At 48.8% G+C, this 11,796-nt stretch overlaps 1 protein-coding gene across 1 annotated transcript; it reads left to right on the top strand.

The window, feature by feature from the left end:
* Positions 1 to 463: 463 nt before the first annotated feature.
* Positions 464 to 4,783, top strand: LOC123383314 (glycine-rich cell wall structural protein 1-like). The gene is made up of 3 exons (XM_045050511.1): positions 464 to 2,347; positions 3,249 to 3,391; positions 4,455 to 4,783. Exons 1-2 carry the CDS (start codon positions 739 to 741, stop codon positions 3,347 to 3,349), a joined length of 1,710 nt encoding a protein of 569 aa, XP_044906446.1. The 5' UTR covers positions 464 to 738; the 3' UTR covers positions 3,350 to 3,391; positions 4,455 to 4,783.
* Positions 4,784 to 11,796: the final 7,013 nt, after the last annotated feature.

Genomic DNA, 11,796 nt, shown 5'->3' with positions numbered 1-11,796 from the left:
TCCCTTCCACACTGCATCCATGTCAATTTTGTCTACTTTCCAAGTAGCTTTAACCATGTTAAGTTGTCCAACTTCTTCTCTCTTTCTTCTTGGGAGATTTTTACTACTCCTGGGATCTGAGCTATATACCATTTTTATGACCCTGTCCCTACTTGCATGAGTCATTACCAGGTGGAAATCAAGAAACACCTTACAGTTCACATAGCCCAAAGTGTCTCAATATCGGACCACTACAGTTTTTCAGACAATAGTAAAACTTAAAGGACGGGAGTTGCGCAGACCCGAAAGTAACGGCAAGACCCTAAGGTCTCAAAGAACAAACAGAAAGGTAAGTGGGAGCAACGCCTAGGGGCCTCGGTCACTCATTGGACGCCGAGCACGTCACTCTTTGCGTCTGGACGAATGAGGGTGGAGCTCAAGAGGTGGGCACGTGGCCCATTGTTGACGCCTCTGGCCCCGCCCACCGTCCTCCGGCGGGTGGACTCTCACCAGCCGTAGCCAGCGTCGCCCGAGGGGAGGCCTGGGTGGGCCGCTCCCCACAACCGCCCCCTGCCCTTCCCGTCCGGGGCCTCCTCGGGCACCGCCACCGACTGCTGTCCCCCTCGGCGGCCACCTCACGCCGGGCCCCGTTGCCCTCGGCCTCCCGTCGGCGGCAGCAGGCTAGGCGGCCGCCACCTTCGCCTCCGGCGTCGCCGCAGCCCTGTCTGTCGCCTCCCCGGTGAGGTACTCCCGGCTGCCATGTCCGCCTCCGGAGGTGGAGGCCAGGCCCCGGGTGGCCAGGAGAGCCCCATGGATGAGGCGGGGGCCCCGGCGGCCGGAGGGGGCAACGAGGTGGCCGGCGGCGAGGCGGGGGCCGGCAGTGATGGAGTAGCCAGGGGCGATGGGGTGGCCGCTGGACATGGAGCGGCTGATGGCGATGGGATGGCCGGAGACGAAGCGGTCGGTGGCGACGGGGTGGCCGGAGACAGAGAACGGGTGGCTGGCGACGGAGAGGCAGTGGCCGGAGACGGAGACTGGGAGGCCGGAGACGAGGACAGAGTGGCCGGCAGAGATCGGGTGGGCGGAGGAGGAGTGGCCGGCGGAGGAGGAGTGGCCGGCGGAGGATGGGTGGCCGGAGATGGAGACTGGGAGGCCGGAGACGAGGACAGAGTGGCCGGCGGGGATCGGGTGGGCGGAGGAGGAGTGGCCGGCGGAGGATGGGTGGCCGGAGATGGAGACTGGGAGGCCGAAGACGAAGACCGAGTGGCCGGCGGGGATTGGGCGGGTGGGGGTGGAGTGGCCGGCAGAGACTGGGCGGCCGGAGGTGGAGACGGAGCGGCCGGCGGAAACTGGGGGGCCGGAGATGGAGAGGCCGGCGGAGACGGGGTGGCCGGGAACGAAGTGGCCGGCGGAGACGGGGTGGTCGGAGCAGGAGTGGCCGGCGGAGACGAGGTGGCCAGAGGTGGAGACGGAGGGGCCGGAGGCGGAGGTGGAGGCGGAGACGGAGACGGAGGGGCCGGAGGCGGAGACGTGGTGGCCATGGGCAACAGAGTGGCCGGAGGCGGAGTGGCCGGAGGCGGAGACGTGATGGCCATGGGCGACAGAGAGGCCGGCGGCGGAGACGCAGCGGCCGATGGCGGAGACCGAGTGGCTGGAATCGGAGTGGCCGGTGGTGGAGACGGAGCGGCCGATGGCGGAGACCGAGTGGCTGGAATCGGAGTGGCCGGTGGTGGAGACGGAGCAGCCGATGGCGGAGACCGAGCAGCCGGTGGCGGAGACGGAGCGGCCGATGGCGGAGACGGAGTGGCCCGTGGTGGAGACATGATGGCCATGGGCAACAGAGTGGCCGGCGGTGGAGACGGAGCGGCCGATGGCGATGGCGGAGACGGAGCGGCCGGTGGCGGAGACGGAGCGGCCGGGGACTCCGGGCCCCACCCTGCCGAGGCTGCCGTTTTGGCCGCGCCTCCGGAAGGCCTCGAGGAGGAGGCGGTGGGCCCCGAGGGCGGGAACGCCTTCGAGGCTGGCGAGGACTCGGACATCGGGCCGGCAGACGAGGACGAGGCGGAAGAGCCCGAGGCCGCCGGGGACGTAATTGTGGACGCCCACCATTTCCCAATGGTGGGCTTCCGCTTTACATTCCTGGACCTGGTGTATTCACTGCTACACCTGGTCCACTACAACAACCACATCCTCGTGCGGCCCCGGCCTCTGCAGCTCAACGTTCCCCCTGCGCCCCCAGCGGCGACCGCGGCCCACGAGGCCCAGGGCTCGTCGTCATCGTCGTCATCGTCGTCGTCGTCGTCGTCGTCGGAGGCTACCTGGGAGACCGCGGAGGAGCCTGACAAGGAGGAGCCGGCGGCCACAGAGGGTGAGGGGGACCCGCGCGTCCCAGGGGCCGGGGCTGTGGGCGGTTGCGGGCGCCCGGGCACAGAAGCCGAGGTTGGGGGCGCCCCCAGACTGAAGGCCGAGGGCCCGGGTGGGGGCCCCGTGCCGTAGCTACCAGTGGCTTTGAGAAGGAAACGTGCCGCCTTCTGGCAGCCGCGGCTAAGACAGCCGAAGGCCGCGGGGTAGGTGGAGGTCTGCGCCGGGTAGGTGCAGGTGCAGGTGCAGGAGGGTGGGAGGACGTGCAGGAGGGCGGGAGGGGCTGTGCGGGTCAGCGCAGGTGGGGGTGCAGGGGGCGGGAGGGGTGTGCAGTTCAGCGGTGTACAAGGGGTGGGAGGGGTGCGCAGGAGGGCGAGAGGGGGTGGAGCCAGAAGGAACAGAGCGAGCCAGGGGCACGCCTCATTCTTGTCCACGGCTGTTAAAAATGCCAAGGTTTAGAACGTTCATCCCCAATCATTATGAACTGACGTGGGAGCACTTGGGAAAACTGAAATATTCAGGCATTGAGGGACTAAGGAGCTTCATGGGAGAATTTGGAGTTGAGGCAAAACATGGTTGCAAGAAATCTCTGACAAGAACCCACACAATGCAGCAGACACTGATGATTCCGATCCCTTCTTCCCCGGGGGGCCAGTTATAATAGCAGCACAGGGTGGCAGCTTGACTGGGAAGAAAGAATGTCACTGTGAAAGTGACCAAGCAGCAGAAGGGTGAGGGCCATGGAAGGGCTGTATCAAGCAGGAGGAAGGGCCCCAGCTCTTCTCTTAGTTCCTTCTATGCTCCCGCTTCTCCTGCGGGTACTCTCCTAGATGTCACTCTTCCTTATGCATCACGCTATTTCTTCCTGTGAATGTCTGCTCCAAAGTCTGTATTATTCTTCACCAAAGGAACAACAAACCATCAGCAGGAAAACTCTGATCAGGAGGGGCAAGTCTCGGAGAGCGGGGAAGAAGAGACGTTTAACAAACAACAAGAAGGATCTCACTGAAAAGCATTTGGACCCACCACAGAACAGGCCCCAAAAATCCAGGTATCCGTATAGCTCCACCTATCACCCAACCATTCCTGACATTCACCTGTTACTGACCGGGTTTTTTTTTTTTTTTTCTTAATTCTCCCAATAAATTAAGAAGTTTGTTTAAAATGAATTCAGACATTCAGTTTTACCTACTTAGAATGTTAACACAACACTCAGGTACCTAGTAATAGAAATCACAGTATATTTTGAAATCTATTTCGTGGCTCCTCATTCGTTCTTGTGAGCTCTTTTGTCCTCTACCTATAAGACTACTAACAAATGGTAAACATATCAGTAACTGAGACCAGTCTTTGTTTAGAAAACAGCCGAAGCAGCAGCTAAAGTGGCTGGGCTGTTTCCTACTTGGGCATTCATTACTTGGCCATGGAAATGTACCCCCTTGCACTAACTAGGAGACTATACCCTTTCGAATGTGATTACATGCAAATGGCAAAAAGTTCAGAATTTCAAGTAGGACTGCATTTAATGATTAATACCTAAGTATTCAGGTGTGGACTTTTGTATTTTATGTGACCGTCCAAAGAAACTTAGTCATACTATGGCTATTACTTATCACTGAATTGGTAATTAAGTCTTGAAGTATATCTTGTCTTTGAATATATTTAAATGATTAACATTTGATTTTTTTTTTTTTTTTTTTTTTGCATTTTCAAAGCTGTGTATTTTACAATAACAGCCTGTTTCTCGTATGGTAGATATGGAGAATCAAGGGTCTGGGAGGGTAAGGGAGTATCGTTTGTGGAATCAGCATAGGCTTTTAAGGTGAAGAGATTTTCTTAAATCCCAGAATCCTCTCGAGGGAAAGAAAAAAAGCATTGATGGTATTAGGCAAGAGGGAGGCCAGGTTGGTAGGAGCACGTGATCGAAGCCATGGGCCGCACGAGCACCCCAGGCACAAGGGTGCAGGGTACAAGAGGAAACTGTGTTCTCTCCTTGATGAGAAATAGCCCACGGACGTAGCAGGTATATATAGGGCTGTTTTCATAGGTTTGGAAAGTCACCGTTGGTGGTTATGGCTCTATGATTGCTAATTTTCTCTCATTTCATCCTGCAGCTGGGAGGAACAAAACGAGATGAAGAAGAAAGAACCTGTTCATTGTTTCTGGTTTCTCATTTTCTAGAAGCGCATGGGAATTTTATTAACACTGACGTCATTCCAAACCGCATCCCCCAAAGAGTGACATCCAATGAAATCTGCCTTTTCTGTTACACTTGACAGATACGTTTGACAGCATGTGTTCTCATCAAAAATAAGTTTGTTTTAAAGCAATAAACTGGAAGGAAGGCAGATTTTATTTAGAGAAATCATTTTACCTCCAATCTCTCTTTTACCTCTTTGTTTTGACGCACCATGCCTTCATTAAAAGGTATCACTGCCTACCATTTAACGAGCCTGTTTTAAATTATTTTATCATGGCCCCAAATAAATTAAAATGTCAGGGTGAAAACAACTTTTGTAAAGAGGGAGACGGAGGTCAGGTCTTTAGAGCTACGCGGCTCACTGTGTCAGGAACTAGCCGCATGTGGCTACTGAAACACGCCCGGTCTCATTTGAGACGCACTGTTAGGCATAAAAAGGACACAACTCACTGATAATTTTATACTGATGACATATCGAAACGATACCAAATTGAGTTAAAATGTACTACTGAAATTAATTGTGCCCACTTCTTTTTACTTCTTAACGTGGCTACTAGAAAAAGTGACACACGTGAGTTGCATCGTAACGTCTATCAGCACTGCTCTAGAGTGTGGTTTGGAAGGAAGCCTGGTGGATGGCCCAGCTGGTCTGCAGGCCACATGGTGCTGCTGGGCCTCGACCCAGACACTGATTTAGAGGGTGGTTCTCAAAGTTTGGGCCCCACGACAGCCTCATCAGCACCAGCCAGGAATTCTTAGGTTCCACCCAAGACCTGCTGCATCGGAACCTCCGAGGGCAGGCCCCGAAATGGGTGCTTTCACAAGCTCTTCAGGGGATTCTGATGCAGCTACGGTTTCAGAAGCACTGCTTCAGAGGCACAGGGGAAGAGGAGACTCACCTATGGTAGAACCACCCTTAATTCACTGGCTTGGGACTTGCAGGTCAACTGAACAGGATGGCAAGGGCTGGACTGGGGAGGGGGCCAGAACCCACAGGGGCTGAGACACAGAAGGGCTCACATTGGGTGATGGCAGAAAACTGCAGAAATAAAAAACCTGATTCCAGAAGGATACAAACATGACACCATGTATATAAAGTCTAACAGCACATGCAAAATGATCACCGTGTACTCATCGTGGATACAAATATCTAGAGGAAAAAGCATGCATAGGAGAGATGCCTGCAAATGTAGCATGTGTGGGTGGGAAAGGTAAATAACTCATTTAGGGTGGTGACTACCTCTTGGGGAAACGAAGGGAGGAGAATCCTGGGGAGGGCTCCACAGTGGCTTCGACTGTATTTCCAATGTTACATTCCTTAAGCTGCGTGGTGGATACATACATGTTGATAGAGTATTATAATTTTTCATTGATCTGAAATATTTCATAATAATGAAAAAAAAAAGAAAGGGAGAAAATGGACTAGAATCTGTTCAAGAAAAAAGAAAGATAAAGTCATAGTTGACTCAAATAGAGGATCCGAGAAGGGGAAAGGTCCTGGATTTGAGACAAGAGGGCTTCATTTCTACATTTAGTTAAGGCTTCCTAGGTGCCCTCCTGAGTAGCATGAGATACCTTCTCTCGTGTTCTGTGCTAGCACATCTTGTATTCTAACATACGTAGAATCTAATACATACATCCCCCAACATCAATCCCTGGACTGAACCTCTGAATGGTTGGGACCTTAAAGGGTTTTAGTCTTTCTTTCGCGAAGCCCTAATTAGATGCTTAACTAATGTCTGCTAAAATGAAGTGAACTTAACACTCCCACAACTCTGCTTTAAAATGTATTATCAGGGGCGTCTGGGTGGCTCAGTTGGTTAAGCATCTGCCTTTGGCTCAGGTCATAGTCTCGTTGCTCCAGAGTTCAAGCCCCTCATTGGGCTCTGTGCTGACAGCTCAAAGCCTGGAGCCTCTTCGGATTCTGTGTCTCCCTGTCTCTGTCCCTCCCCCTGCTCATGCTCTGTCCCTCTCTCAAAAATAAACATTAAAAAAAATAAACATTAAGATAAAATAAAATGTATTATCATGTAGTGTTCCTTATGGCTAGAACCATATGGTAAAATAAAAGGCAGAGGGCTCTTTGTCACCATTATCTAAACTGAAAGGGTGGGCCAAGATAGTGTGATGTGAGGGCCCTCAAACTGGTTCTGATTTGTTAGTATTTATGCTGTGTTACTTGTAACATACTATTGCTTTTAGAGCCAAGGAAGAGAGACCTATGTCCTGAGCTCCATGCGGTAGAGGCCCCACTTTGGTCCTCTGCCAGCCTTGCTCTTCCCTAAAAGACCAGGATCCTGGAGTGCTCGGTAGAGACTGAGGGAGAGAGAGAGAGAAAGAGGAGGGGGGAGGAGGAGGATTCAGGGAATAGGAGCTGGGGAGCCCTTCTGCACCACAGAAAATTTGCAAAGACTTCGAGAAGATAGGAAAATTATCAGAAAGACAGTAGCGCCATTATACTCTATTTGCTTCTTTGTCAGAAGCTTGGTTGAGGGAAAACTCAAGTGATCTCTATTTCTTCATTCTTCTTTGCTTCCTGTTTGCCAACGAAGACTTGGATTTGGAGAACTCTGTTGTACTGAATCTGAAATCATCTTCAGATTAGAGCATGCATTTTCAAGTGTCAGTTAGATTTCTGGATCAATAAAGGTCTCCTGAAAGGATCCTGGGAAGATGGCGGGGTAGGAGGACGCTGGGCTCACCGCGCGTCCTGCTGATCATTTAGATTCCACCTACACTTGCCTAAATAACCCAGAAAACCGCCAGAGGATTAGCAGAACGGAGTCTCTGGAGCCAAGCGCAGACGATAGGCCCACGGAAGAGGGTAGGAAGGGCGGAGAGTCGGTGCACGCTCCACAGACTGGCGGGAGGGAGCCGGGTCGGAGGGGCGGCCTGCTGGCCAAGCAGAGCCCCTGAGTCTGGCTGGCAAAAGCAGAGGGGCCGGACAGAGTGTGTTCCGACAGTAAGCGGGACCTGACATCTGGAAGGTTATAAGCTAACAGCTCTGCTCGGAGAACGGGAGGGCTGGAGGACAATGGGAGGGAGAGTTGTTGAGCCCCGGATGACAGAGCGCAGCTTGGCAGGGAACAAAGGCGCTCGCCAACGCCATCTCCCCTGCCCATCCCCCAGCCAAAATCCCAAAGGGAACCAGTTCCTGCCAGGGAACTTGCTTGCACTGCGCAAACACCCAACGCTGTGCTTCTGCGGATCCATCCCTCCTGCGGGTCTGACTCCCTCCAGGTGCCACAGAGGATCTCCGAAGGAAAAGCGAGCTGAGCCTGCCCCTCCCACCCCTGTGCATCTTGCCGATCCACCCCAGCTAATACACCAGATCCCCAGCACCACAAGCCTGGCATTGTGCAAGTAGCCCAGATGGGCCACGCCACCCCACAGTGAATCCCGCCCCTAGGAGAGGGGAAGAGAAGGCACACACCAGTCTGACTGTGGCCCCAGCAGTGGGCTGGGGGCAGACATCAGGTCTGACTGCAGCCCCGCTCACCAACGCAAGTTATTCAAGATAGCACAGGGGAAGTGCCCCGCAGTCCTGCACCACTCCAGGGACTATCCAAAATGACGAAACGGAAGAATTCCCCTCAAAAAAACGTCCAGGAAATAACAACAGCTAACGAACTGATTAAAAACGATTTAAACAATATAACAGAAAGTGAATTTAGAATAACAGTCATAAAATTAATCGCTGGGCTTGAAAACAGTATAGAGGACAGCAGAGAACCTATTGCTACAGAGATCAAGGGACTAAGGAACAGTCAGGAGGAGCTAAAAAATGCTATTCATGAACTGCAAAATAAAATGGAGATGACCACGGCTCGGACTGAAGAGGCAGAGGAGACAATAGGTGAACTAGAAGATAAAAGTATGGAAAAAGAAGAAGCTGAGAAAAAGAGAGATAAAAAAATCCAGGAGTGTGAGGGGAAAATTAGAGAACTAAGTGATGCACTAAAGAGAAGTAATATACACATAATTGGTATTCCAGAGGAGGAAGAGAGAGGGAAAGGTGCTGAAGGTGTACTTGAAGAAATAATAGCTGAGAACTTCCCTGATCTGGGGAAGGAAAAAGGCATTGAAATCCAAGAGGCACAGAGAACTCCCTTCAGATGTAACTTGAATCGATCTTCTGCACGACATATCATAGTGAAACTGGCAAAATACAAGGATAAAGAGAAAATTCTGAAAGTGGCTAGAGATAAACGTGCTCTAACATATAAAGGAAGACCTATAAGACTCGTGACCGATCTCTCTACTGAAACATGGCAGGCCAGAAAGGAATGGCAGGAGATCTTCAATGTGATGTCCCGGAAAAATATGCAGCCGAGAATCCTTTATCCAGCAAGTCTGTCATTTAGAATAGAAGGAGAGATAAAGGTCTTCCCAAACAAACAAAAACTGCAGGAATTTGTCACCACTAAACCAGCCCTACAAGAGATCCTAAGGGGGATCCTGTGAGACAAAGTACCAGAGACATCGCTACAAGCATGAAACCTACGGACATCACAATGACTCTAAACCCATATCTTTCTATAATAACACTGAATGTAAACGGACTAAATACGCCAACCAAAAGACATAGGGTATCAGAATGGATAAAAAAACAAGACCCATCTATTTGCTGTCTACAAGAGACTCATTTTAGACCTGAGGACACCTTCAGATTGAGAGTGAGGGGATGGAGAACTATTTATCATGCCACTGGAAGTGAAAAGAAAGCTGGAGTAGCCATACTTATATCAGACAAACTAGACTTTAAATTAAAGGCTGTAACAAGAGATGAAGAAGAGCATTATATGATAATCACAGGGTCTATCCATCAGGAAGAGCTAACAATTATAAATGTCTATGCACCAAATACGGGAGCTCCCAAATATATAAAACAATTACAAACATAAGCAACCTTATTGATAAAAATGTGGTAATTGCAGGGGACTTTAACACTCCACTTACAGAAATGGATAGATCATCTAGACACACGGTCAATAAAGAAACAAGGGCCCTGAATGAGACATTGGATCAGATGGACTTGACAGATATATTTAGAACTCTGCATCCCAAAGCAACAGAATATACTTTCTTCTCGAGTGTACATGGAACATTCACCAAGATAGATCACATACTAGGTCACAAAACAGCCCTTCATAAGTATACAAGAATTGAAATTATACCATGCATACTTTCAGACCACAATGCTATGAAGCTTGAAATCAACCACAGGAAAAAGTCTGGAAAACCTCCAAAAGCATGGAGGTTAAAGAACACCCTACTAAAGAAGGAATGGGTCAACCAGGCAATTAGAGAAGAAATTAAAAAATACATGGAAACAAACAAAAATGAAAATACAACAATCCAAACGCTTTGGGACGCAGCGAAGACAGTCCTGAGAGGAAAATACATTGCAATCCAGGCCTATCTCAAGAAACAAGAAAAATCCCAAATACAAAATCTAACAGCACACCTAAAGGGAGTAGAAGCAGAAGAGCAAAGACAGCCTAAACCCAGCAGAAGAAGAGAAATAATAAAGATCAGAGCAGAAATAAACAATATAGAATCTAAAAAAACTGTAGAGCAGATCAACGAAACCAAGAGTTGGTTTTTTAAAAAAATAAACAAAATTGATAAACCTCTAGCCAGGCTTCTCAAAAAGAAAAGGGAGATGACCCAAATAGATAAAATCATGAATGAAAATGGAATTATTACAACCAATCCCTCAGAGATACAAGCCATTATCAGGGAATACTATGAAAAATTATATGCCAACAAACTGGACAACCTGGAAGAAATGGACAAATTCCTAAACACCCACACGCTTCCAAAACTCAATCAGGAGGAAATAGAAAGCTTGAACAGACCCATAACCAGCGAAGAAATTGAATCAGTCATCAAAAATCTACCAACAAATAAGAGTCCAGGACCAGATGGCTTCCCAGGGGAGTTCTACCAGACATTTAAAGCAGAGATAAAACCTATCCTTCTCAAGCTATTCCAAAAAATAGAAAGGGAAGGAAAACTTCCAGATTCATTCTAGGAAGCCAGTATTACTTTGATTCCTAAACCAGACAGAGACCCAATAAAAAAGAGAACTATAGGCCAATATCCCTGATGAATATGGATGCAAAAATTCTCAATAAGATACTAGCAAATCGAATTCAACAGCATATAAAAAGAATTATTCACCATGATCAAGTGGGATTCATTCCTGGGATGCAGGGCTGGTTCAACATTTGCAAATCAATCAACGTGATACATCACATTAATAAAAGAAAAGAGAAGAACCATATGATCCTGTCAATTGATGCAGAAAAGTCCTTTGACAAAATCCAGCACCCTTTCTTAAAAAAAAAACCCTCGAGAAAGTCGGGATAGAAGGAACATACTTACACATCATAAAAGCCATTTATGAAAAGCCCACAGCTAACGTCATCCTCAATGGGGAAAAACTGAGAGCTTTGTCCCTGATGTCAGGAACACGACAGGGATGTCCACTCTCACCGCTGTTGTTTAACATAGTGCTGGAAGTTCTAGCATCAGCAATCAGACAACAAAAGGAAATCAAAGGCATCAAAATTGGCAAAGATGAAGTCAAGCTTTCGCTTTTTGCAGATGACATGATATTATCCATGGAAAATCCGACAGACTCCACCAAAAGTCTGCTAGAACTGATACATGAATTCAGCAAAGTTGCAGGATATAAAATCAATGTACAGAAATCAGTTGCATTCTTATACACTAACAATGAAGCAACAGAAAGACAAATAAAGAAACTGATCCCCTTCACAATTGCACCAGAAGCATAAAATACCTAGTAATAAACCTAACCAAAGATGTAAAAGATCTGTATGCTGAAAACTATAGAAAGCTTATGAAGGAAATTGAAGAAGATATAAAGAAATGGAAAAACATTCCATGCTCATGGATTGGAAGAATAAATATTGTCAAAATGTCAATACTACCCAAAGCTATCTACATATTCAATGAAATCCCAATAAAAATTGCACCAGCATTCATCTCAAAGCTAGAACAAGCAATCCTAAAATTCATATGGAGCCACAAAAGGCCCCGAATAGCCAAAGTAATTTTGAAGAAGACCAAAGCAGGAGGCATCACAATCCCAGACTTTAGCCTCTACTTCAAAGCTGTAATCATCAAGACAGCATGGTATTGACACAAAAACAGACACATAGACCAATGGAATAGAATAGAAACCCCAGAACTAGACCCACAAACATATGGCCAACTCATCTTGG

The sequence above is a fragment of the Felis catus genome, chromosome X, assembly GCF_018350175.1.
Source record: "Felis catus isolate Fca126 chromosome X, F.catus_Fca126_mat1.0, whole genome shotgun sequence".
Taxonomy (NCBI): domain Eukaryota; kingdom Metazoa; phylum Chordata; class Mammalia; order Carnivora; family Felidae; genus Felis; species Felis catus.
Note: the sequence above shows the minus strand (reverse complement) of the source record. Positions and strands in the feature narration are given on the sequence as shown.